Source organism: Thunnus thynnus, chromosome 1 (assembly GCF_963924715.1).
Source record: "Thunnus thynnus chromosome 1, fThuThy2.1, whole genome shotgun sequence".
In the NCBI taxonomy this organism is placed as follows: Eukaryota; Metazoa; Chordata; class Actinopteri; order Scombriformes; family Scombridae; genus Thunnus; species Thunnus thynnus.
Genome location: NC_089517.1, coordinates 20,658,045 through 20,685,139, shown reverse-complemented (window position 1 = coordinate 20,685,139; position 27,095 = coordinate 20,658,045). Strand labels below are relative to the sequence as shown.

General features: G+C 38.6%; 2 protein-coding genes across 2 annotated transcripts in view; one reads left to right on the top strand and one right to left on the bottom strand.

Moving 5' to 3' along the window:
- Positions 1 to 2,988: 2,988 nt before the first annotated feature.
- lipca (lipase, hepatic a) lies at positions 2,989 to 12,773 on the top strand. Its single transcript, XM_067589757.1, has 9 exons — positions 2,989 to 3,302; positions 5,530 to 5,708; positions 6,104 to 6,283; positions 6,398 to 6,515; positions 6,635 to 6,868; positions 8,538 to 8,780; positions 10,316 to 10,430; positions 10,870 to 11,088; positions 12,031 to 12,773. Exons 1-9 carry the CDS (start codon positions 3,221 to 3,223, stop codon positions 12,149 to 12,151), a joined length of 1,491 nt encoding a protein of 496 aa, XP_067445858.1. The 5' UTR covers positions 2,989 to 3,220; the 3' UTR covers positions 12,152 to 12,773.
- Positions 12,774 to 13,283: 510 nt separating this feature from the next.
- The window catches only part of adam10a (ADAM metallopeptidase domain 10a), a 28,255-nt gene continuing 14,443 nt past the window's right edge, over positions 13,284 to 27,095 (bottom strand). Inside the window, exons 5-16 of the mRNA XM_067589732.1 lie at positions 24,875 to 24,975; positions 24,160 to 24,318; positions 23,601 to 23,693; positions 23,157 to 23,340; positions 19,136 to 19,299; positions 18,811 to 18,994; positions 18,563 to 18,713; positions 18,265 to 18,448; positions 18,029 to 18,140; positions 17,627 to 17,847; positions 17,366 to 17,492; positions 13,284 to 16,106 (exon numbers count right to left, since the gene is read on the bottom strand). Of these exons, the coding sequence (XP_067445833.1) occupies positions 15,991 to 16,106; positions 17,366 to 17,492; positions 17,627 to 17,847; positions 18,029 to 18,140; positions 18,265 to 18,448; positions 18,563 to 18,713; positions 18,811 to 18,994; positions 19,136 to 19,299; positions 23,157 to 23,340; positions 23,601 to 23,693; positions 24,160 to 24,318; positions 24,875 to 24,975 (1,796 nt within the window). The 3' untranslated portion in view covers positions 13,284 to 15,990. The remainder of the gene's footprint in view (positions 16,107 to 17,365; positions 17,493 to 17,626; positions 17,848 to 18,028; positions 18,141 to 18,264; positions 18,449 to 18,562; positions 18,714 to 18,810; positions 18,995 to 19,135; positions 19,300 to 23,156; positions 23,341 to 23,600; positions 23,694 to 24,159; positions 24,319 to 24,874; positions 24,976 to 27,095) is intronic.

Genomic DNA, 27,095 nt, shown 5'->3' with positions numbered 1-27,095 from the left:
TTTGTTTGTTCACACTTTTTGTAGATTTTCAAAAAACAACATGATTAGGGGTGCAACAATATATCATGGGGTGATATTCTGTGATACAAAAATGTGATAATATGCACAGCAAAACTGAGAAATCGTCACCTCAATGTCTCCCAAAACATTACATGGTGGAATGTGCAATAACATCACATCCATTAAAACTGTGATCTGTAAATTTTACCACCTGATTCTTATCATTGGCAAAAGGGATAAAAAATAATTAAAAAAACACTTTCTGGGGCGATAACTGGATTTCTTGGCTATCCAAGGGGGTTGTAAGAATTTTAGTCCAACTAAGTTCAGATATTGTCTCTTTAAAGTATCCAAGATATTGTCTTCCAGACATTGTTTTACTGTCCAATCGTATGTTCAACTGATGTAAGGCTTTGCTTGTTAAAAAAAAAAAAGTTGAAATCTGCAAATATAAACAACACTAAGCCATGCTAGTGGCTCTGTGAAGCTGTACTTAGGCACAGTGGTGCTTTGAGCTAAATGCTAACGTCAACAGGCTAACTTGCTCTCAGTGACAAAGCTACCATGGTGATGTTTCGCTGATATAATGTTTATCTTTGAACTTTTCCCTGATGATGAGGCTAGAGGAAAATTCAGGCTATCACTGATGTTCTTATTATAATTCAATTACAATAGTTTTCGAGGCCATCCATGCAGCAATTGTCAACACACACACATACAGGCTGGTATGTAATAAGTAAGTAAATCTATGCACAATCATCAATACTAGTTGCAAGTACAGCAGGAATACATACAAATTTAATAAAAGACAACTGTAAAAGCTTATATAACTTCATGGAGAATGAATGAAGAGTGTTTTTTGCGGTTCAGTGGTATTGAGGCTCTTCCTCAGAGGGCATCCTCCCATCTAATAATAACAGCTCTAAATTATAAAGGGCACACCAGCTTCTGCATATAAGCCTTTTGCTCATATGAAATTATTCCTTCAGTTTTTTGTCCTTCCTCTAAAGATGAAGAGTATATTTTGAGAGATAATGATTTTGCAATCCACATCATTCCCATTTTGAACCTGATTGACAGTACTTTATTTCTTTCTGAGTATACAGTTTTATTTGTGTATGTTTGTTCATATAGGCAGTCATCGGCAGCTATCAGTATGTCCAGATGTCCAGACACAAAAGCAAACATATACCCTTTCCCACGCACATACACACACACACACACACACACACACACACACATACACACACACACACACAGTACTTGGAAAAGCAAAGGGTCATCAGGTTTGCTCTTACAAACTGTTCGATTGCAGATGTGACATCACACATTACACAAATTGTGACTTTAACTCTTTAGCTCTTGGACTGAAACGATGCTTTATAGAGCACTTTTAAAGTCTGAAATGTTACTCTGTTCATGCTTAAACAGAAGAGGACATCAGCTGAAGCTTGAACCATGTGTCTGTATGTACTGACCCAATTTAGGACTCACTTACACTTGACAGAACGTCACTAAAAAGTCACTAAACAGAATGTTCTCTATTGACATTTTCCATTAATACATATACTATAATAATGAAAAATGGAAAAAAGAATTAATTTCCCTAACAGCCAGTTTAGGTATTACTCTAACTCATGTTTTAAAAGATGCTGTTAAAGCAGCTGGATAATCAATATGACATTTTCATAGAAATTGATATAAGAACACCAAAGCATCCAGTTGAATGGAACAGCTTCAACAGATGTGATTGCAAATTGATTTCATCAACAAATAACGACACCACATCCAGTTATTATTATTGTATTGATCCTCATAAACCGAACTTACACAGCAACCGATATGAATCTAATAATTTGAGATCAGTAATTAAATTGTGCTTTTTTCTGGCTTATGTTGCAAATTAGAGCACTACAGGAAAAGTAACTGACAATTACTTTAACAGGTAAAATTTAAAATTGCTTTTGTCAACTTATGATCATTAGCAGGCAGAAAAACAGCAAAAGCAGATGACAGATACCCAGACCCCCATTTGTAAAATTTGATATGGCATGTTGGGAGACAGTTTGCCTACTTATACGTCCAGCATACACTCAGCAATGTTAACATTCATCTGGAGCTGTGTTTCTGTGACTGCTTGTACCTTTTACATCACACAGAATCCTTTGACTCGGTGTTTATATCCAAAAATATTGATTCATGCAGGTTTTAATTGTTTGAGCTCTGCACTGAGATGACTGAGTATCAGTGTTTTCATTGGCAAAGATTTTTGAAAGTTAGAGCACAAGTACTTTCATCACTATTTGAGGGTCTCCATGACCATTTTGTGACCTAACCTCGTTTTTGTACTGTGCTTACTCACACCGTTTACCTCAGACAAACTAATACTTGAAAGCAGTCCAGTGAAAAAGTGACAGTACGTGTAACCTGTAACATTAATGGTTTAAAAACACCACAGACTACTTACTTTAGAGATTACAAATAGGCATATGAGTGGGCTCACCCAGATTTGATCAATAATCTCCTCAAACAGCATGCTAAAATCTCCTTTGTCACGAAAATCATTGGTTTTACTGGATAATTTAACATTAAAAAGATAAACTCAGAGTACAGTGCAAGCTGTCTGTTTGCACTGAGTACACGAAGTGCTTCTTTTCAACTGTTCAAACATGTATTGCACCAATGCGTGGAAGTTCCACATCAAGGTCTTTGAAAGTTTTACTCATTTATGTTTAGGCCATTTGGTGGTTGTTTAAAAACTACCAATGAAGAGTATTTCAACATGAATGTTCTGTCAGTAATACCTGTAGGTGGGACATGGAGGGGTCTGAATGATATCTGGGGTCATTTTTACCTCTCAGTCACTATCAGCACATTGTACCAGATCCCCTCCCTGTTCATACCTCTGCTCTTTCACAACGTGTTCGATCTACATGGCCCGACCCCCAGCCAATCAGGATAGGACCAAATCCCCTTTATCCATAAACCATTACTCCCGGTGTCCCCTCTCTGTCTGTACAGTACAGTACAGTGTGTTATCCACTATGATAACAGGCCTCATGACAGTGATGAGGCTTCTTTGAAAGAGACAAAAGGATCTCAACTCCAGACTCCACCTTTACTGTGTTTCCTCAGTAAAGTTTTAAGCCTGTAATCATCACCTGCGGGAGAAGTGTTGGTTTGAAGGAATTACCAAATCTTTCTTTCTCTATTTGACGCCATGTCTGTGGTGAAAATCCTGTGCTGTTTGCTGTTAATGTATCACATCAATGAGGGGAAGAAAATTAAAGGAAGCAGAGCAGGTGAGTGAAATGCTGTGTTCCCAAAAGGTCTGATAAAGATATTTGTTGTTTTTAGATTAAACAACCTTTATTAATGAATGGATGAATGAAAAATGTTGAAATCAAAGAGTAATTGACCATCTGCTTTTGAGTAGATTTACATCCACTCTTGGAGTTGGATTTTAAAACACTTTTTGGACTGATCTCACTATAGTTCAAATCTAATATACAACCTAAATATAAATGTACAATCCCCAGTTAACATTACGTACTACCAGTTCCTGTGTCAGAGACAACAAATTATGTAATAAAGATAAAGCTCTTGGCAGGGTTTTTCAAACAGGGGGCACCAAACTGCAGTTTAAAAATTTGAACCTCTTGATCTTTCACTGTAGTTTCTTTAAACTTATAGAGACGTTAATGTACTTGTGTACTTGACAGTATCACATATAGCATATCTTGAGATGCTGAGTGAAGAATTTACAATATGATATCCTGTGTTTTATGGCTCACATGGAAATATCCAGGGTGTATTGTGCATAATTTTACACTTTCCCAAAATTCAGGCTTTGTATGTTTTGGAAACTTTGGGATCTTCCCTCCTCTAGAGTTTAAAATAAACCTCTTTGATAAAGCTCAGCTGCACAGCATGTGTTTGTGAAGATAAAGCTTCCAGTGGGCACTTCAGAGTTAAACAAAGCTACCTGGCAGTATCACGCTGCTAAGTGCTAATACTGTTAATACTTGTGTTCTCCTGTGTAATATCATGCTTTGTCATTCAACATAAGGCACTTAATATACTGTTCATTGTGTATCAAACAATTCATAAGATGTTGTGTTTAAAATCTACTGAACAACACAGAGCTGAAATTATATCTCCTGATCTTTACATCTGGTTGCTTCTGCTAGATTATAAAGCAACACTGCCAAGAAAACACCTTCATGAGTTAAACAAAACTCAATTAAAATAAATAAAAGGAAGAGACAAATAGATTATTGCACCACTACACCGCCTTTACTGAAAATATAGTAGATGCTTAAAATCTGTGTACAGAAAGGAAATATTGCTGAAAGTTAGCTTTGATCAGCTTAAATTCTTCTCTCTCAAGATTGTTAAAGATGCCATTTTTTCTGCTTAAATCTTTGAGTTTGATACTGGGTTTTTTATTTTGCTTTTTTACTGCATTTGGCGATGATAGCTGTGAATTCATCACTGTGCAAATTTGCATATATCCCAAAGTAAGCAAAGCAAAGTTTCCCCTTAATCAAGTGTTACATTCACTCAATTGTCTCTATCCGTGGGTGATTTTAACACTCAGAATACAACCTTTACAGCCCTTCGGTCACTGCACACAGCATGCAAACATTGCTGCATTTTTAAAAATTCAATATTGCTGTTAATTACAGTGCAAGACTGTAAAGTACACTCAGCACGTGATCTGTACTTGTTTTTTAAATTATAGTGTTTTTCCTCTGTTACTAATGAGTCAGACTGTTTTATTTGTCCCCCATTTTCATACAAATAAACAGTGAAATGACAAACTAAAGATAATGTGGGATTTAATGAGCAGAGGGATAGATGATATATGGATAACTGCTTTCATTTATTTTAACTCTTGAACTGCATCATGGGCTTGATATCAGCAACCAGAGCTCATCAGATGGCAACAATATCAATGAGTGTTTGGGCTCCTGGTTTCTGGCATTATTAACATTAAACTGTTATAATGATAAATATGGCCAACATGAATTGATGACAGACCACGAAGGAAATGTAATTATACATTTACTTAGAGAATGATCTGTAATGTTTATGAGTGTGATTTCTGAGGTTTCTGAGCTGTGGTTTTAAACATTTTAAGGGAGGAGGAGTTTATATAAGAAATTACGGGAAAAGTCTGGCAGCGTTTCACTTGATGGGACTTCTTGTGAAGTGTTATCTGTGTGCATCTGCCAAAGAGGTCTGCATGACCTGGAAACACAGCAAAGTGCTTCTAAAAGGGCCACAGTCCAAATGGGCCTCAGGCAGTGATTTCACATTTACTCTCAGATAATTATATCAATACGCAAATCAAAATATTTTATGTGCTTTTAAATAGACCAATACAGCAGATCTTCATGTGTTGGTTGTAAATATTCACCGCAAAGTAAACATATCCAGTATATCAGCATGCTCTGATATGCAGAGTAAGCATTAAGAACAAATTGATGAACAAACTCTTTCTGCTGTTTGGTTTCTGGGATGTAGCGACCACAGAGCAGAGGGGCGTCCTGAATGTGAAAGAGCCATATGTCAGCAGCTCAGTCTTCAGTCTGTTTATTGAAGGTGAGGACACCTGCACACTGGACCCTCTGCAGCTGCACACTCTCACCTCCTGTGGCTTCAACAGCAGTAATCCCCTCATCATCATCACTCACGGGTGGTCGGTAAGGTCAACTCCCCACTTCTCTTCCGCTTCACTGACTTGAACCAGTGCATACAAAACATGGAACTTGACCAAAGAAAGGACTTTGGTCAAGCACCGTTTCAGATATAAATATTGCATAGAAGACATGTTCAAAACCCTGAAATATGCTGAAAAGACAAAACAAAATGTGAAGTAAACATTCAGGGACATTCTGAACTGCAACAGAGATCAACATTTTAACTTTCTTTCTTTCTCATGACTTGGTACATTTAGTTGAGTTTACATTTATTTTGCCATTTGAAACTAAATGAAGAAGGTTCAGAACATTAAAATTCAGAGTTTAGGTACTAAGAAGAACATTTCAACACTTAGATGAGAGACAAGTTTGTAACAGTTGGTTTTATGTTTCCTAAGGTGGATGGTATGATGGAGAGCTGGGTGCTCAGGTTAGCCACAGTCCTGAAGACAAAGCTAATAGACGTCAATGTAGTGATTACCAACTGGCTGTCCCTGGCTCACCAGCACTATCCTACAGCAGTACAGAGTACCCGTACTGTTGGAAAAGACATAGCTCACCTGCTGCACTCACTTCGGGTAAAGAGATATTTTTTCTCCTGACAGCTATTAATTTGCAAAGTCAGACAAAGTAGCATAAACCACCATGCACTTACCAGGCTTAAGTTGTATACATATCATAAACCTCCACAGGAACACTACAAGTACCCAGTTAGAAAGGCTCATTTGATTGGCTACAGTCTTGGCGCTCACATCTCTGGATTTGCTGGAAGCTATCTGGAAGGTTCAGAGAAGATTGGAAGAATTACCGGTGAGTTATTCAACTGTATGAAGGTAATAACTGTGCTTTATGAATTCACTGGCAAAAAAGGAATATAGTTAACAAACAAATTTCTTAGATGACAAACATATCTGTCTGTATCTGTCCAGGTCTCGATCCTGCAGGGCCCTTGTTTGAAGGCATGGCTCCCATAGACAGGCTGTCTCCTGATGACGCTGAATTTGTGGATGCCATTCACACATTCACCCATGAACGTATGGGCCTTAGTGTGGGCATCAAGCAAGCAGTGGCACATTATGACTTTTACCCCAATGGAGGAGACTTCCAACCAGGATGTGACCTGCAAAACATTTACGAGCACATAGCCCAGTACGGGCTCCTCGGTACGATAAACAATACTGAGTACAAGAAAAATAATGTCAAAAACTGTATATACAGAGTATAATTTACAACAAGTGTACTCATCTAAAGCTTTGCAAAGGGACCCTCGAGGGTGCAAGATTTACATGTCATGATTATAAAGTGTTATACAGAAAGAACATCTTTTTATTGCAGTAGTGAGGCTAAAAATATAAGTTAGAAGTTTCACACAGGGAAAGTATAACTTTGTTAAAAAAAGGAGTCAGTAAAATTAAAAAGGTTTTTCCTTTGGGGAGCATGAATGTGCTCAGCAAATTTCAAGGCAATCTCTCCATTGGATTTAGATATTTTCCATACACAAACTGAAATATTGATATGATAGTTGTACTATAGGAGTCTCAGGGTGTCTCAAAATACTGTAGTTTTGTGATATATCTTTTGTAGAAAGTCAACAATTTGAGGATGGCACTGGAGCTCTTTCTAAAATTGAGTTCATCCTCTGGGGAGAATGAATATTTCCAGTAAATCTCATGGCACTATGGAGAGTGGATTTTACTATATCTTATATAAAATTGGAAACTTTGGCCTGAGGGTACCAAAAAACTGATTCACCCTCTGGGGACCATGAATGTCCTTTAAAATTTCCTGGCAACCAAGACAGTATGTGTTGTGATCAAATGATCAACATTGTCATCCACTCTGGTTTTAGATCAAATCAGCCACAGTAGCCTACCGGAGAAGAATGTTTCACATTTTAAATCATCTTGAGAAAGGGAGTTCGAGTTCAGCGATTGTGATAAAACTAAATCTAAATATTTTGACATTTCTATATTTCTACATCTTGTGTGAAAGATGTAGTCCAAAAATAAATCCAAACAGAACACCATCAAAGTCACTCCTCCAGGACACCAAACTTTATTTAGAGTGTGAAGTTCTGTAAGGATGATTCTTGGTGATTTCCCTTCCCTAGAAGTCTGCTCACTTCCTGTCTTGCCAACACCATGTGCCCTGTGTACCATTTACAACCCTGCATCTGAAGAGAAAATGCATAACTCCATACAGAGCTGTTGTGCTTCTTCTTCTTCTGCTCTATCATAACAATTTTTTTTCTTAATTGGCCTTGCCACCTCAAAACACTGGTTGAGAAGCCATATCTTGGGAGCCATTTCATCTTTTGCTTGTTGACAGTTTCTCGTTATGTGTTCAGGCAGATGAATTTAATTCCCTCCAGTCGAACACAAGTGGCTCTGGGATTTATGGTGTTCCTCAATCCAAAACACATCCGCATAATATGACAGTGAGAGCCACATTAAAGCATCTGTCATCCTCAGGAGTTAATTAGCAACATGTGCCTTCCTCTGCTCGGTCCATCCCCGAGCTGAGCTGCCTCCAGGCTACAAGAATCTAGTCAGAGAAAAGGCCTTCAGAGCAGACCAGTATCAGACGTAATGAGATGCTGTGAGGAGATGTGACAGAAGGACAGTCTGATAGGTGTCAGGCTTTGAGGATAATGAACTCAATCCACAAATAATGGTCAAACAGACACTATGATTAAGATACTCCACAGGCTCTCAATCCACAAGGGAGCTAATATGTTATCTGTTGTAACTCCAATCGAGGTTGTTTTGGATAAATGAAAAGATCAAAGTCTTCCATTTCAAATCTCCAACATACTTTTATTTTGTCCTTCAGGTTTTGAGCAGACAGTGAAATGTGCTCATGAGCGATCAGTCCATCTGTTCATGGACTCCCTGCTGAATAAAGACAAGCAGAGCATGGCCTACAGGTGCAGTGACAACAGCGCTTTTGACAAAGGTGTCTGTCTGGACTGTCGGAAGAACCGTTGCAACACACTGGGCTATAATATCAAGAAGGTTCGCACCAGCAGCAACAAGAGGCTCTACTTAAAAACCCGCTCTCGGATGCCCTACAAACGTATGTGGTTCTAGTGATCATTTCAACAAATCAGCCTTTAAATGTCATGTATGTCCCTCCATTAATTTAATGTTTCTTAAAAAAAACTTAACTTAACTTAAAGTCCCCCTCCAATCAAAAATGTATTTTGCTTCTTGTTCCTACAGTTGAATGTCTGAGCTTCACTGTGCAGAATGATGTATGTGCAGAGTTTGACACTAGAAGCCAGTTTTAACTTTCATCCACTGAAAGTGGAAAGTTTCTCTGTGCTCGTTGAATATCTGAGTTTAAGGTGTGGGCCTACAAGCATGATTTGTGACATCACAAAGAGTTTGGTAGCCAATTCTGGTCCAATATTCAACTTTCTCAAGTGCACAAACACTGAGAATGGACTTTACGGTGAAGTAGGAGACATCTTGTGTCCAGCAGTTAAACTTAAGGATTTTAACAAGAAGATTTAACTTTTTTTGTGGAAAAACTGTATCAAGCACATATTACAGAGATTTTACATACATCTTAAAACAGGTCTGGGGGGGATCTTTAAGTAATTTCTTTGAGATTCAATAAATGTTACAGATAATTTTAAACTGATTATCTGAGATGGATGCATGAGGTTATGATAAATATAGGTAAGTTACATTTTAGGAAAATGAATGTCCTACTTAATATTCTATGTTTTTCTTATTGTCAAACAACCCCATAAAAAAGACAAATCTAACCATACCCTACTAACAAGTATTTCCTGTGTATCAAAAATTTCTCTGTACCACAGATCTCCAAAAACTATTAAAACTACACTGGGTGACATGTTCTTTATTACCATGAACATGGACACTGAAGTTTAGTTTGAGTCCATTGAAATGTGTATTAATCCACCGCGGAAAATAGTCCCCCAAACAAATGCACTATTTTCTCCTGTTTGTGTAATGTTTGCTAAGAAACTACTATACCCAACTTCTAAAGGAAATTATTTAACCTTTTCTTGATAATAAAATTATAAATTTGTAAATCGTTTTTATAAATTTTCGTCCTCAGTAGGAACAAGAGCCACAGACAGGGCAGGGAAGTCAGAAAGTACAAACATATTGTTGATTTTGATCTTTTGATGGTGTCAATGTCATCCTTATATTTTAAAGCCACTGTGTAGGTTTAGAACATTTCTGATTTTCACACCCCCAGTGGAAGTATCCAAAAAGAAAAAATACACACCACTCCTCATCCGACACCAACAGATCTGACGCAGGAACAGTGAGATTAACAGGCTGAAAACAACACAGCTTGTAACTTGTAAGAAGTTATACCCGATAATGCATTTATAGTAAAGTACTTGTATTTCATAAAATTAGATTTATGAATCCAAAGTGACTCTATTTGCATTATAATAAGATGTGATTGATAGTTTACTGAAAGGGACTCAACATTCCCATTATCACCAGTTTTTATCACACCTTTGTATCAGATTGGCAAAACAAAGAAATACAGAAAACAAACTCTGTGTTGGCTTCTCCGTCTTCATCACTTCCTCCTCTTCTGTTTCTGCTTCCCTCTCTCTGCAGTCTATCATTACCAGTTCAGGATCCAGTTTGTCAACCAGATGGAGAGGATCAATCCCTCCCTCACCATCTCCCTCACTGGAACAAAGGAGGAGAGCGGAGAACTCCCCATTACCTTGTGAGTACCACCTCCCCATCAGGCTTACATTACGTCACATCTATGCTTTACTCTGTCTTTGACACATGCAATATGCAGCTGCGCTCTCAACTCTATGAAGGAAGAAAGCAAGTTAGCAAAAGCAGCTGACACACATGGAAACAGCTCGAACCGCTGCATGAAAGAGAACTATAAATGGGGATGGTGGAATAAATAATTTACTCATGTATCATAAAGGGACACTATTCCCTGACAATCCTTCTTGTTCTGTGTATCAAAGAGCCTCAGGCAAACCAGAGTAAGCAGCGGAAATCTCATGTGTAGTCCTGCTTTAGTTGTAGACCATTACAACAGAGGGTCTTTCCTTTGTAATAAAGAAATGTGACGGCCTGTTGCTGGATGTTCCCTGCTGTAATAATCTAACTGTTTTCTGGGCCTGTCCTTTTCAACTCTCCACCAGCTCTGAGCAGATTTCAGGTAATAAGACATACACCTTCCTGATCACCCTGGACAAAGACTTAGGGGATCTGATGATGCTCAAGCTCCACTGGGAGGGATCGGCTTTATGGAAGAACATGTGGAACCGGGTGCAGACCATGATTCCTTGGGGTGGCCGGGAGATCAAACCACTGCTGAATTTGGGCAAGATCAGCGTCAAAGCAGGCGAAACGCAGGACAGGTACAGATCTTTGTTACAAAGCACTGGCAGCAGAGGTAGAAGTATTCAAACTCAATGTAAAAAGACTCCATTACACGTAAAAGACCTGTGTTCAATACTTCACATATACAGAATTATTATCAACAACTTAAAGTACTTATAATGCTATATTTCATTTGTGGATCATTATTATTGCATCAACATTTATTTATTTAGTGGGGGGTTCTTGTTCAGTGAGTTTTGTGTAGAATAAGGTGCTCCTATGTTTCCTTATATCTTATTTGTCTTCCTTTAAGCTAAAACCAATAAAGATATCTATAAAAAACATGGAAGCAGTATTTTAATGATAGTTTTATCCTGTTGGTAGTTTAATCTATAAGAATGCAACATTAGTTCATCATATGTTTTGTATGAAACATCTTAATCTGCAAATTAGCCAGCTGTCAAATAAATTTAGTGCTGTTCAAAACTACAATATTTCCCTCTGAAATGTAGTGGAGCAGAAGTAAGTAAAATAAAATGGAAATACTAAAATACCTCAAAATTGTACTAAATTTACATATTAGGGTAAATATTAGCATTGGTATTAGAGTAATATTATTACTGGACCATTATCTTTAAATGTAGATAAAGTAGCTGTAATGTATCATGTTCTATTGTAATAAATTATGTCCGTCTGCCAATACTTTCTTTTTTAAATTGTAAGTTATGAATCCTGATTAATTATTTAGAATACACATAAACACAATAATTCAGCAAACAGAAAACAGACTGAAGTGTCCCTCTCTTCACAGCAGGAAAACCTACCGCATCATTGCAGACTTTTAATGCCACCTAGTGGATCTTTCCCTGCCCCCTATCCTACACACACAATCTGAATCATTTATCATAGACTGGCCTCTCTGCTACATTTCACCATCTGTTTAAACAAACCATGTCAACAACATTGTTTTTGTTTTCCAGGACATCTTTTTGTGCCATGACAAATGATGGACAGCATGTGGAAGTGTCGCAAGATAAAGTATTTGTGCGCTGTGAAGAGGACGCACCAAAACAGCGCAGAAGAAAGCACCGGCTAATATAGACTGTGTGAGTTCCTAATCTGTTCAACAGACTGGAGATCCCTGGAAGTTCACAGCTGGATGAGATTCCGTAAACGTCTCAGTGTGAGGATGTGCAGTTTTAGGGAGGAAATTAGAAATGATTAATTGTCATGAAAGATGTGGCATTGAGCAAAAAGTGTTAAAGTTTAATGGATAACTGAATCCTAGAAACAAAGGTTAAAAAACAACCTGCAACTATTGGTAACTGTGTTTGCAATATAAAAAACATGTTAAAGTTTGATTATGTGATAAAATGATTAATAAGCCAGACATTTTTTTTCTCACTAGAACTACACTGTGCAGTTTTAAGAATGAGTCCAAATGTACATTTCCATCTTGAAACAAATGTCCTTCAGGGCTATAAACAGTTGAAAGTTTGCCAATTCAAATATTAACTGTGAACACAAAGTTGGAAGTTCAATGACCTTTTGATGATGTTAATTCCAAAGGATGTCAATGTGTTTTTTTAAAATGTGTGTCTTATGTAAAATGATCAATATCATCATTTCTAAAAGCTACATTAGTCTTGCCAATAACATGACATAAATACACTTGTTAATCAAACTCAAACCAGAGCAATAAATATACACCCTTTCTTTTCTATTCTGTCTTGTGGTCTGTCTTTTCTACGCTTGTATGGAGGTGGACATATGATGTGTTTACAGACAAACTGATTAATCGCCAGAATACTGGATGACACCACATACCAACATACCACAGAGAAGAACAACAGGCACTGATAGAAAACAAGAAGTCTTAATGTACAACAAAAAAACAATTTTTGCAGCTGAAAGGTTCAACTACTCAGACAGCAGACAGAGTCAAAGGTCAAACAGTAAACACAGGAAGCAGGCTGAAACCCCTAAATCAAGGCAGTTCCAAGTATTTAGCAGGTGGTGACCTCAGAGAGCAGACAGTTCAAATGGAAGGCTGTAAACGCCAACGCAGATTTAATCACAGAGAGCTGACGGTGAGGCTGGAAAGTTTAACACTCGCTGATGTCAATCCTGTCCTACTGAACCAGGTGAGTCATCACTATCCTGAATACCAAACGTCTATTGAAAAAATAACTTGGCTTAACTGTTGAACAGTCATTAACAGTGAAAACAAACGCTTGATCAATTCTGGTTTATTAATGCATTTCAAGTAGTTCAAAAGAAATTATATTTTTGTACAATACCATTGCAAATTATGTAAAATGTCCAAAGGAAGCAGAATGGGAATCAGAACAGAACAGTAAACAAAAACATAAGACCAGTGAAGACACAGTATAAAACACAGGAGACATTAAAATCAGACAGTAGTACTGGATCTATACCATTTTGGAGTCTCTGTTTACACCACTTACAATTCAGTGCACATTTTCTCAACATCATATAGTGACACGTGAAAGAGACAATAAATTTCCCAGAGAATTAACCCCTAACACCCAGTATTGTCTATATCATACCATATCAACAACAAAAATAATAAGGATGATTCAGTAAAGCGGCGCTCTCTCTCTCTCTCACACGCACACACACACACACACACACACACACACACACACACAGAAAAGCTTTAAAAGTTGCCATAATTCATGAAAAATATAGTTTAAGCTGCGACCCAAGACAAAGCACTACTCGTAGCACCGGAAAGACGAAACAAAATCAGCAACAGAGGATTACACATTTTTATCCATTCGGAAACTCGGGTAGGAATTACACAATAGAATTTTTCCTGTACCCATTAAGAAGAAAACAATAAAGGCATTTCTCTGTGAAGAGGCTTGTTCACCGTTGAGCTCTGTGAAACTCTGCATAGAATCTATTTGATCAATAACAAGACATCCTCACACCTTGCACAGAAAACAATGCTGAGCTGCAGCTGTGCTTGATAAAGCTCTTTTGCAAGGGTAAGAAAAAAATAATCAGTCTGCTCCCTCTCAGGAGTTGTTCCCTCCTGAAATGATTTTAAGAAAATATACATATATATATATATATATGTATATATATATTTCTATATGTTGCCAGTAACTCAACTAGGAGTATTCTGCACTCTCATCAGTGAAGTTGACCTAAATTTCTTCTGTCTGGAGACAACTCAAGTTAGACCAAATTAGGGCTGGGCAATAATATGTTATAAAACGTAAATACTAATTATAATCTTTCAAACATCTAAAACAAATTGCCCTACAAGCCCTAAACCAGATAATTTTGCTTTTTCTTTGAATGTCAGCAGTCCACACTGATAATAGTGCTTGGTTAAGCTTCCATCTCGTGTGTGGGTTCAGCCACTGTAAAGATCACTGACAATAGTCCATCAACTTCAGTCACACTGCTCTGAGTAGGCACATTTTTAATGCAATAACAGAAAATCAATAAGGTGTAACATAGGTAAGAAATGTTCCTTGAGAAAACTCCCATCAGTAGGAGAAGAAAGGACAGAACAGTGATGATGGATGGCTGACACAAAGTGACGGCTGGCTCTGGTAAATTTCAGTTAACAGCAACAAGCAACAATAAAATTAAAATCTCTAGTTCTCCTCAATCGATTCCTCTGCATATACAAATAATCTGAACTGCAAGTAAAATCAATGAAAGCTAAATCCACAAGCAACCACGTTTTTCATCGAGAGGATTCCTCCAAACTGCTTTTGAGTGGTTTTGAACAGATTTTGTCATTTCTTCAATGACTGCAAGTGTCTGAATTTCAAGACGGGACAGAACAAAACAAGTGAGAATGTGAAAAGGACAATTGTGCTGGAATGAAAATCTGAATGAAAAGACACGCTTGAAGTGGTCGTCTTGCAAATGGTGTCACAAGTCAGTGCCAAAGCAACAAGTCGGGGGAAACAGAATAAAAGTGTGATACAATCAGGTTGATAAAAAGCTATTCTCTCAGCCCCAGACTATACCTTTATGTAAATGCTGCTGCAAGAACTATACACATCCAGATAATCAATCTCTCCCCCACAACGCTCCATCTGTTAACAGATGACACAATAATCTTGTTCAGCTCATTCATCTACATTCTTTTCATACAACCTGTCCTCTACATCCCACAACGGCAGCTAATGTGAACCCTTCTATACAGGCACCAGCCAGGAGGGACTTTACCCTGAAATGCACAAGCAGCCATCTTTTTATTAATCCTGAGAAAAGTGAATTAAAACAGTAAATAATCTTCATCGTATAGAAAATTAATTTCATTTGAAACACAGAAAACAAAAACTACTGCAACAATCACCTGTACAATCACGCTGAAGGAATGTGTCTGCTTTAGAAATGAAAGCTTCAGTGTTTGATGGAGCTTTGATTTAAAAACAATCTAATTACATTGGCAAAAAAAAAAAAAATCTTCCAATATGATGTTGTTTTCAATTGGCAGCAAAACTTGCAGTCCTCCTGCTGTGCTGATGATGGCAGCACCTCAGAGAGGAAGAACGAGTAAGAAAAAAGGAAGTATAGATGGGAGGACAGAGGAAGGCAAATCTAAGACACACCTGCTTCTATCTCTTCCACTCTGGTAAAAAAAAGCATTCAAAGAAAAATAAAGATTAAGACCACATAACAAAGATCAGTGAATTTCTCCTTCCGTCCCTCCTTGAAAAAGTTATTTATTTTCTATAAAAGCTGTGTGAACCACTGCTCATCTGGCTCTCAGAGCAGAGGTGCTGAGTGAGTTTGTTAGGCCCAAAACACATCAGGCTTTGTCCAGTGAAATCATTTCAGTTGCAAGTTCTTTGAATTTTGCAATATGTGGTAAAGGTAACTCTTTGGAGTTAAGTGCTCCCATTGTAGGCACTAAGAGGAACCGAGGCAAAGAGCAGACCAGTGTCTCAGCGTCTCATCTGTCCCATTTGATAGTTCTCTCTTTGCTGACGGTGGTGGTGCTGGCCCTGTGACTGTGCGTATGCCTGCTGCTGCTGCTGCTGTCGTCTTCTTTTCAGTGTACCTACAATACACAAACACATCAATAAGGGTAAAAAAAATGTAAGAATCTCAGATTCATTCTTAAAATGCACATACGAGTGATTTAAGAACATTTTTTTCTCTTAGGCATGAACAAAATTAACGAGTGGTCCACACCTGTCGTACGTGTCATGAATAGATAATCTCCGCCTTTCTTCACAGGGGAGAAACATTTTTTTGACTAACAATTATAATTCCCTAATCTGAATTAATTTGGAGTTTAAATATGATACCGAAATTAACAAAAATGAAAGAAACTTCTATCACTCCAACAGCTGCCTCTGTGTCTCTCTGCAGGTCTCTGTCCAGTATCATCTTGTGTTGCAGCTGACAGTGTAACATCACCTACTGTAGGCTATATTATTGTCCTCTAATATCTTTGTGACTTTGTGACACATGACCACCTCCCATCACGGAGATGTTTTTAGCATCTAACTTCATGTCAAATCATTCCTTCTTTATTTCTGTCACAGCGCAGAGCTGTTCTGAAGACACATTAGCTGGATTCATATTTTCTAATTGTTTCTAGTCTCCTACTGACACTCCTAAATTTGTTATGTGTTTGTCTACTGATTTCTGAAAGCAGGACTTGAAGCTGTGTGGTGTTTTTACTCTTTGGAACTTTTTGTGAATGAAACTCACCCACAAACAGAGGGGAACATGGAGCTCTAAATGGCAATTTTAGGGGCGTAGATTATCTAATGATTACATCTCATGAACACGCACCTCCTCATGAGCAATTTACGACAAGTTCAGGCAGTTAAGAGAGTTTGTTGAATTCCACGTAGGATTTTCTTATTTTCCTCTTATTGCTTTGTGCGAGAACAAATATAAGAGAAAAATTTTAAAAATTCATGCATGAGGCCCAATGAACACTAGAAACTTGCGCCACTCCTTAAACCAGCGTTACTAATTTTTTATACCATCAGAAAGGTGCTGACAGCAGAAAACACAGTAATCACATGTAGGATCAAACACTGAAAACCTGCCTCATTATTTCCAATGCAGTATACTAATGATCTGGTTCATCTGCCATCAAATGATGCTGCAAACTGTACAAGTTATCTCAAAATCCACAACTCATACTTAAAAGAGAATTCATGTTGGTCCAAGTATTGTACAACAAAGTCTATCAACATGCACACTTACATGTCTCTCCTTAAACTGAACTCAACTACCTACAGTATATACTGTGGGCGTAAGTGTACATACATGTTAATATAAATATATTATGTACTGTACCTGGCAGTGGCTTTGGTGGGGGCAGTTTGGGGTTGCTGCTGGGGGTGTGGACACTGCAGATCTTGATGAAACCAGCCATTAGCATAATAAGAGCAATGCCCATCAACAGCACTGCCCACCAGTGACCCTGGATAACAGAGGATAAATCAAAAGATATCAAAAAAACAGGTGAGAAACACAGCAGAAATAGTTTCTACATGTATGTGTAATTGTGTTGACCAATCTTCAGTGTTCCTGCATTTCCTGAACTGGGATACTCACCACTATCCACTCTGCAATGTTCGCATAGAGTTCTGCATTGAAGATGGCTTTCTTTAGCCTTGCCAGAGGCCCATCTGCGTCCACCAAACGACACCTCATGAACACGTCACAGTAGCCCTTAAAGTCATTGCAGGGTGAGCCAGGCTGCAGCGTTGTGACCGTCTTGTTGAAGAATTTCTCCCATTTCGCTGAGCCTGTGCTGCTGCAGGTGTGGGGTTTCACTGTGGGCAGAACGAGAGGGAGTGACCTCCGAGATACTGACAATACGTCGGTTCTTATCCTGAAGATGTTTGAACTCATACACATAACTATCAGTCACTGATGTCATGCATCAGATAATTCTGGCTTAATATTACTACTGGCAAGGTGTATTTTAATTCAGTCTTGGAGCCTGTCACTCACTTTTCTCCATGCAGCACACGTGGCACAGTTCAGCTGCCTCATCCTTGCCGTCTTGGCTGGCACAGGTGCAAACCTCTAACTTATACTTCTCACATATGGAACCAGAGCACACCTGGTCCATACAAGCGGGTAGAAGAAAATTATTTTTTACAATTTCTTTACTGAAAGTACAAACAAGCTCAAAATCTGTGCATACCAGACACAAAACAGCAGTAGGACAACTAATGCTAACATACCCCATTGAGGCAGACTTGTGTTTCTTCATTGCAAGATGTGAAATTTTCCTTTGGTGCAGAGGCAGGACACAGAGGAGAATTTCCATTGCAGCTGCCCTGTTGGGCACATTCAGATTCCAGCCTGCAGTTGTCAGTTTTGCCCTTGTAAGTACACTCTTTTGTGCAACAGGGGCCTTGGCTAGGACTGTGGAAAGGGAATTACAAACACGCAGTCAAAAATCAAACAAATGCTATGCTATTAACAGCAATGTTTTGTACTCACAAAGTAGTGCACAAAGACACAAAAATCACATCTAACCTGCATGTTTTGCCAGGTTTGAGTTTGCACTTTTTGCCCTCCTCTTCATTGGCGTTATAGCAGCAGTCGTCTGTACACTGATCGACGTAGCCACAGTCACATTGTTCTTGACCTTCCACTAGTCCATTACCACAGATAGGCTGGCCAGACTCTGTACACACAGACACAACAAAATGAAGACCGACTCGCTCCCTCGCATACTGTCAAACATAAGCGGGGAACAGATATTTTCATATAAGAGAATTTACCAACAAAACAGTCGTCCCTCTTCTTCAGCAGAACAGCGCTTATATTGCGGATGCTGCAGATGGAAAACTTGTTATTGTTGAGCTTGTCTCCTGATGTGGCTCTGGAGTACATGATGTAGTTGCCCTTCTCCTTTTTGTCCTGAAGCTTAGACTCTCCAGGGGTGCATTCGATCCCAGAGTCATGCTGCAAAACAGTAGACAAGTAAAGAAGAGAGGGCAGAGAGACTTGAGAGAGCTGCATATTATATGTTGCACAGCTTGGTAAGAAAAAAACTTCACATGGATTCAAACAGCAAAGGTCAGGGTTTCACATCATTGTACTTACAGGGGAACCAAAGTTGTGCCCAACCTCATGAGCAAAGGTGATGTGTGACACCTTGGGAGGGACATGGGAGGCGTAGTTCTGCACAGTAATGATACCAGTGTTCAAAGACTTCCTCTTCCCATCAGAGTACATCTTGTTCTTCTCGCAGATGCCCCCAGAGCTTCCTGTTGCCAGAGTGTAAAAAAAAGTTTTAGAGGCTTTGATTACCCTACTATTTAAATACTTAACATTTCACAGAGAATTTGATTTGTATTTTTTAACAACTGGTATTTTAAACACCTTTGCAGACTGAAGTGAAAGAAACGAGCCTCAACCAAAAGCATGTTTGTTTCTATGGTGCAAGCTGTTAAAGAGATAGTTCACCTTTTTTGTAGTGGGGTTGTATGAGGTACTTATCCACAATGTATTACCTACAGTAAATGGCGGTGTGCCCCTTAGTTTGGAAAAGCAGGCAGAAGTATTGGCACAGAAGCTAAGCAATGTACTGCTGTGGACGAGGGCAGAAGCAAAACATATTTTAGCTACCTAAAAAAAGTCCCACCTAAAACAAAAAAATATATATATCCATCAGTTTATATCAGTCTATATTTAGAATATTTTCACCGCTTTGCCTTGCCGTCAGACTGCCCTTTGCTCTGGCACTTCTGCATTCCTACACATGCTGCGCACTGTATTATGCCACAACAGCACTCTCTGACCCAAACATCTGATCTGTGGTGTTTTACAGTGCACAGCATGTGTAGGAATATTGAAGTTCTACAGTTGATAAAATGTAGTGCCAGAGGAAAGGGCTGTCTGATGGCAAGGCAAAGCAGTGAAAATATTCTAAATATAGCATAAACTTAAACTGATATTGATGTTTTTAGGTAGGCCTTTTTTTTTTTTTAGGTGGCTAAAATACGTTTTGCTGCTGCGCCCATCCATAGCAGTACATAACTTAGCTTTCATGCCATTACTCCTGCCTGCTTCTCAAAAATGATGGGTGTGGACCGCCATCTACAGTAGGTAATACACTGACTATGAAAAAGTACCTCATACGACCCCACTTCAAAAAATGCAAACTATCCCTTTAAGAGTTAAAGTGATCATATGAACCCTGCAGTCAGTTACCCTAGCAGGTTAAACACAAACATGAGTGTGCACACATGCCCACACATGCATGCACACACACACAGACACACACACGGGAGAGTAGCCAGCTGGTGCTGGTAGCGGGGACAGCTCAGCTGCACCAGGGTCACTGCTCCACAGTTCACAGATAAAAAACTACTTATGCACATCTGCACTCAAAGAGAAAAATCACTGAACCATAAACTACAGTAACAGATAGAGCAAGTTAGTCTTGCATACCAAATTGACTGATGCATGAGTAAGTGTCAGTTTTACCGTAAAACTAAAAACATATTGGTCTGTATACACAAGAACAGAGATCTTTTGCAAGGGTGTACAATAAGTAATGTCAGGTTCCGCACTATTAGTGTCTTTGATGCTATAGAGAATTTAGACACGGTGGTGCTTTGAGATAAATCAGCATGCTAACATGCTCACAGTGATAATGCTAGCATGTTGATGTTTAGCAGGTATAATGTCAACTATGTTTATCATCTTAGTTTAGAGTATTGGCATGCTAACTTTTGCTAATTAGGACTTGACACAAGGTACAGCTCATTCTGATGAGAATGTCATCAGTTTTTTTGGTCAGAACCAAAGCATTATACACATACAGTATAATGGTGCTAGATAAAAGATCAGGGGGGCTATGAATGTCTGTGCAAAATTTCATGTCAATCTACCCAATAGATATTTTTAAGATATTTTTATACCTTTTAGTGGCTCTAAAGGAAAAGTCAAGTAATCACCAAAGTCAGTAGGATTCATTGTCTGGGAACCATGAATATCTGTGAAACTGCACCGATCCATCAATTAGTTGTAATATGGAAGATTTAACATGTCTAAATAAAAATAAAAAAAAAAAAAGTGCAATACAAAACACATTGTGTACATCCTTTTTATGTGTGCACTGACTGTGTAAAAATTAAACGAAAAACGTGTTGAAAGTATTTGCTTTTTGACTTTAATACTGAATTTTTTTTTTCATTGTGATATGAGTTGTATGTGCCAAATTCAAATTGTGTTTCAGTGTTGTCCAGCAGAGGGCAGCATAGACATGCCAGTACTAAACGCAAAGCACAGTCATAACTTTTCATGAGGATATACAAGGGAAGGACACTACTATTAAGTTAGTTTTGTACATATACACATGTATGATCTCAAAAAGCACAAGTATGTAATAAATTATCTGCACAGCTCTGCTCAAAGGGCTGAAGCATGCAGACCTTTGCTGCACATCAATCCCTTTGTCTGTACTTTGAATTATTCAAAATAAAAATACCAAAACACGGTCACTTCAAGGTCAAGATCAAGGCAAAAAAGCAAAAAAAAACGCTAAACCCTGGAAAGCATTTGCAATCACAGTCAACATTAAGCATGCCTGCAGTGCTGCTGCTTTTCCCATAATCCATAAAGTCAGTCATTAGGAGGCAACATCAGAGGCAGCTTCTAGCTGCACAGAAACATCTGAGTAACCGAAGCACTCAGAGCAATAAACAATGTGTCCATTATGTCTAAGTGTATATGTACATGACTGCACATTATATGTTTGTGTACTGCTTGCGTGTGTGTGTGTGTAGGTCTTTCACTGAATCCACTTGTATCTTGACAACAACTGGTCACATCCAAAAAGACACTCATTAGTTGTGCTAGACCAGAATCCCTGATTGCCTTTTGTTCTGGACTCCCTTTGTGAAAGCATTCACCCCGCAGCTCACTGCAACCCATCTCTCATCCTGAATCGATTCTTTCTGCTTACAGCATTCCTAATTTGCCTGTATTGATTGTCTGAGTTTGTTGCTGTAGTCTTCATGTTGAGATGGTGGTGTCTGAACTTAATCAAAGGAATAGGAAGGAGTACCCCCCATAACCATTATTCATACATGTGCCTGTGAGGGAAAAACCTGTTTATTAAAGATTTCTGTGGGAACACATTATGAATCATTATGAATCTGGATAGCAGGGGACTTATAAAGGCATTCCCACTGGCATATACTACCATATAAAAGCTATTACATGTTTATGTAGTCATACATCACTGCAACCTATTTTCAGAAATATGCTGATAAGAAGATCAGAAGAGGTTTAACTCCATGGAAGAGCGCATAATGCCTATAAATATATTTGTCAGGACATGACACATATTTCACCAAAATCAATTTCCTCCATGCCACATTTAAAATTTGCTTCAGATTAGGAGATAAACACATTTTTCAAACATCAATGAGATCTAATCAGTGTGACAATTAAATTATTTCTTGATTGTTCCATGACCAAGCTGACCATAATGTTTATCTTGCTATGCAACTCCTCTGGAAGGCAATTTTATATTTAGTTTAATAATTGGATAATGCTAAATATTAATTAGCTGAATGCTTTTGGTACATACAAAAAAACCAAACTGAAACCAATTTAACTTGTTCACTCTGAGATAAATCTAAACTCTCACTAGAACATACAGACAAAGAGAAGAAATCAAGACACAGAATGCTGACAGGACATAACCTAACAACTTAATGCATTCAACTAGTTGTCCTTTCAGTTACTTTTACTAAGGCGTGTGTGTGTGTGTCAGAGTGTGAGCGTGTGTGAGAGAGAGAGAGAGAGAGAGAGTGTGGTGGGGCAGTCAGTGAGGTGGTAAAACAATGACTGAGATTAGGTTCATCAGGTTCTGCTGGGGTTAATGGATACACAGTCCTATCTGAGATTAGTTCATTATTTCAAGGAAGATTCGCACCACGATAACAGGGGAAGAGTGATCAAACCAGCAGTCAAGCCTCTGCTTATTCTGCTCACCACTACAGTTCTACCACTGATGCTGAGATATGTGATCTCAAACCAAAGTGATCTCATAACAAAGTCAGAGAGGTACTACCAGCTCCAGGGTTGTGTGTTTCTGTTGTGTACCAACCTGAGGGAGCCCCAACCCAAGCCAAGCCCAGAACGCCATCATCAAAGTCTCTGTCAGTGAATACGTAGGCCAGGCAGTAGTCATCATGGTTCTGTTCAGAGTTAAGCTCCAAAAACTTCTCCACTCCGATGTTGGCAAATCGAAAAGGATTGCTCTTGTCCTTCTCGTCCTCGGTACTGTTTATCTGAAAAAAAAAGGAGAATTGAACAATTACAGGAGAGAAGTGAGAAAGGGGACAGACCTGTACACTGAGAGTGAAACGAAAAGGTCCTTACAAATATTCACTCCCTGAACGACAAGGTCAATAGACTTCTTCATTCATCTCTCTTTCAGGCCAGGTGTTTTAGAAACTGATTCTGCAGCACAGCCCGCATTTCCATGCTCAAGATGGCAGCAGGCATTCACCTGAGGTTTAACTCTACAAAGAGTTGAGATCCAACTTACCCTGATCCTTTTAACCATGAAGCTGATATTTCGGATGCCCATGAAGTCTGTGGCCTGGTAAACAGAGTCGATGGCCTTTACATGGCTGGAGATCTGCAGAGAAAGCGATAGTTTAGATTAGTAGTCATGCAAATATGAAGCGTCTCGGTGGCTGAGTGGTTTAGATGCTCAACATATAAAGTAACTGAAACTGTAACCTTTTTAGCATCTCATCACGCTTTCCCTGACTATCTATTGTCGCTATCAATAAAAAGCTGAAATGCAAATGCAAAGGTGGAAATAAAACACATATCATGACAGGTAGTTTGTACTGCAAAGAGGACAGCAAGCTTTCTTCACATTTCATTTCTGGAGGAAAAAACTGATGACTTTAGCATTGAGTCACTTCTGCTGATCAGATTTTAAGTTATTGTCCAAAACACAGTAGATGTGAGTAAGTGAATGAATGATTAAGCAGAAAAGCAAATATATGAAAGAGTTTTTTTTAGGTGCTAGCAAAAGAGCCTCCAGACTTCAGTCATGTTTACATACAGTACATAGTATATGTATGGCTACGTACCTGGGCAATGACAGCCTCTTTTGTGCCATAGTATTTGAGGAAGAGGTGATCAGTCTGAATGAAGAGCTGGCAGGTATTTTTCTCTTTCCCCACTGCCCTCTTCTTCCTCAAAATGACAGGACCATGGGAGCTCTCCTCTTCCAACACACTGTTTACACCCTGTACAAAAACAAACATCAGGATGAAGCAGGAAGAAGATAAAGTGGGGGAGACAAAGTAGTCTAAAATTAACAAGAATAAGGTAGAGAGTTAACGCTGTCCCCGGCCAAATCTATTCTTCTAAAAAAGCAGACATCCTCTGATGGTTCCTTCCTATTTTGAAAACTCTAACAGTGTGGGGAAATAGTGGGAAAAGAACTGCCCTGAAGACAGTGCACAGAAAGGGTAGGGTTTAGTGTTTTCACACATCAAAACAAAATAAAAATAACATTGCAGTATTTAAAAAGGTTAAGTGTGGCTCTAACATTACCAACAATCAGATGCTTGATTAAAGCATGTACACCTATGCTGTATATACTGTACATATATATATATATATATATATATATATATATATATATATATATATATATATATGCACACATGCTCTTACTGGTAGTGTAAGGTAGGTTAGACATGAGACAGAATCTATTTAATCTCGTGAGCCTTGTCCATCTGTGTTTTTAATTATGGGCAGAGGGAGGGGGAAGGGCGTTGTTGTGATGTTGGCACTTACTTTGACTGGCTCTTCTACTGCAGATGACTGGTACTTCCTCATCCTCTCAAACACCGAGTGGTCAGCACAGCCGCCTTCTGAGCCATACTTATGAGGATAATCTGTCAGATAGGGAGGAAACAAGGGAATGATTGGAGAGAGCTTACACTGCATTACGGATCTCTTTAGAAACATGTGTGGTCGGCTGGGTTAGGTGAATTAGGGTGGAAGAGTAGCTGCGTTAAATAAAAAGCTTAAGCGACAGGGCTTTTCTCTCAAAAAATTCTCACCAACAAATCAGTTTGCTTCTCTTTCTCTTTCCTTTATATCTTTCTTTCAGCTTTCAATCTAAGTAGAATAAAGGTCTTACTCGTGATCTGTCTCTACTAACTGAGAAAAAAGTGGTTCTCTGATCAACCCAATTTACAACTTCTGTGTAACAAAGTTCTTTCCAAGCTGACACACGGCGCATTAATCCTCACAATCCGCTGCATAGAATTTAAAAGGGCAAATGGGATGAGCCCTCCAGCAAACTCTGTGTGCAATGTGAATGGTTAACCAGCTCAGATCACGAAACAAGTCACGTCATGGTGATGGACGACTCAGGGAATTCTCACAGTATTCTCACAACCCCTTTTCCATCCATTCCTAGGCTGCACACTGTGTAGAAAGTGACTGCATTATTCCCTTTCAGAAACAATACATGGATCTACATCATACATGAAATAATGTATGATTAAAAGCATCACCAAATAGGCCATTTTAGCTAAGAAGACATTAACAAACAGACTGACAATGTTGAATATATCATGTTTACTTTAATATGAAAATGTCCCATATCAAAAGTTTAAAAAGAACATTATGCAAGGCATTATTTTAGCCAAGCAGCTGATGCAACTGGCTGCTATAAAGTTATAAAGTCAATGGCTACAGTACCTCATAGTGACAGCAAAGAGCAAACCCAACTGCCATGTTGTATTATGTTCTTATAAACATGATAAGGATCTGTGGCCAAACGTTACTTATTTACTGTACAATGTAGACAGTGTGCTGGTGTTTTATCTAATTTAAAAGCCCTGACAATCGCAATTGGCTTCAAATAACAACAATAATAATAACATGATTTTAGAATGGAATATATATTTTTAGCTGGGCTTGTAAATCAGTGTGTTCTGATAACGTTTGTTTCAATCAAATTGCTTCCAAGCAGCCTGTATTTGCAAAACTCATGATCCCAATAATATCGGTGCAAGACATCAGTCTGAATGTCAGGAAACCATCATTCAGTCCTGTGCTGGTCACTAAACTGACTGGACACACACTGAAACAACGCATTCAACCTCTGACAATGTGTGCCCTCTTTGTCAGCATAGTGAATGCCGTCTCATTCATCTGCTAATCAAAAGACCCTTGCAATCAGAAGTCAGAAATGAGGAATCTGTGTTTTATAACCATTATCCTCTTCTCCACTGATACTAGCACCACAAGCCAGCAGGAGACTTCTAAAAAAAAACAAGATTTCCCAGTTGGTCGGAGACATCACTAATGGCAGACAAATAATGAGTTAAATCTTTAAATATAATTTTATTCTGAGCAAAGACTCACTAATACAGCTCACACTAAAACAAGGTTTTACGAAGTCTTGGGAAGAGAACAGAATGAAAATGAAGGCCAAAACTAAGAAAATATAACACAGGTGGTTGAAAACAAACTTTTCCTTTATCTAGTGGACTGAGTGATAAACAAATCTAAATAATAAGTTCCTTGGAGATTGCAAGAAGTCAGAAATTCTTCCATAAAGGTTTCACTTTTCTTTACTTTAACCTGTGACCTTTTGTTCCAACGCTCAAACCAACTTCTTTATCACTGCTGACAGAATTACTCCCCTGCTGTGGACGGATGACTTCACCATATCAAAAAACTCTTGTGGGAGCCCAAAAATAGTGCTTTCATCTGAATGCAATCTGCAAGTCAGTTTCAAATGAATATGCAAAGATTTCCATCAGCAGTTCAAAACAATCTCCCCCGGTCTCTGTATACGCCTGTGTGTTTGTGTGTTCCAGAGAAGTATTCAGCAGGACAGAGTGCCTTGCTGTAAATATCAGTCAGCGCAGAGCCAGGGTGGGGCTCATATCAGACTCCCTGCTTGTTTGCTGAATGCAGTTCTTTGGGTTAAGTCACTATATTGTGATTTCACTCACGCAGTGTTTGGTTCATTGAGTTTGCCTGCAACCACACCTTG

What these genes read in the sequence shown, in the direction of transcription:
- lipca (XM_067589757.1), top strand. Translation starts at nt 3,221, where the DNA reads ATGTCTGTGGTGAAAATCCTGTGCTGTTTGCTGTTAATGTATCACATC. An exon ending in GGAGAACTCCCCATTACCTT is followed by an intron (nt 10,431 to 10,869) that starts GTGAGTACCACC and finishes ACTCTCCACCAG; the next exon opens with CTCTGAGCAGATTTCAGGTA. An exon ending in GCAGGCGAAACGCAGGACAG is followed by an intron (nt 11,089 to 12,030) that starts GTACAGATCTTT and finishes TTTGTTTTCCAG; the next exon opens with GACATCTTTTTGTGCCATGA.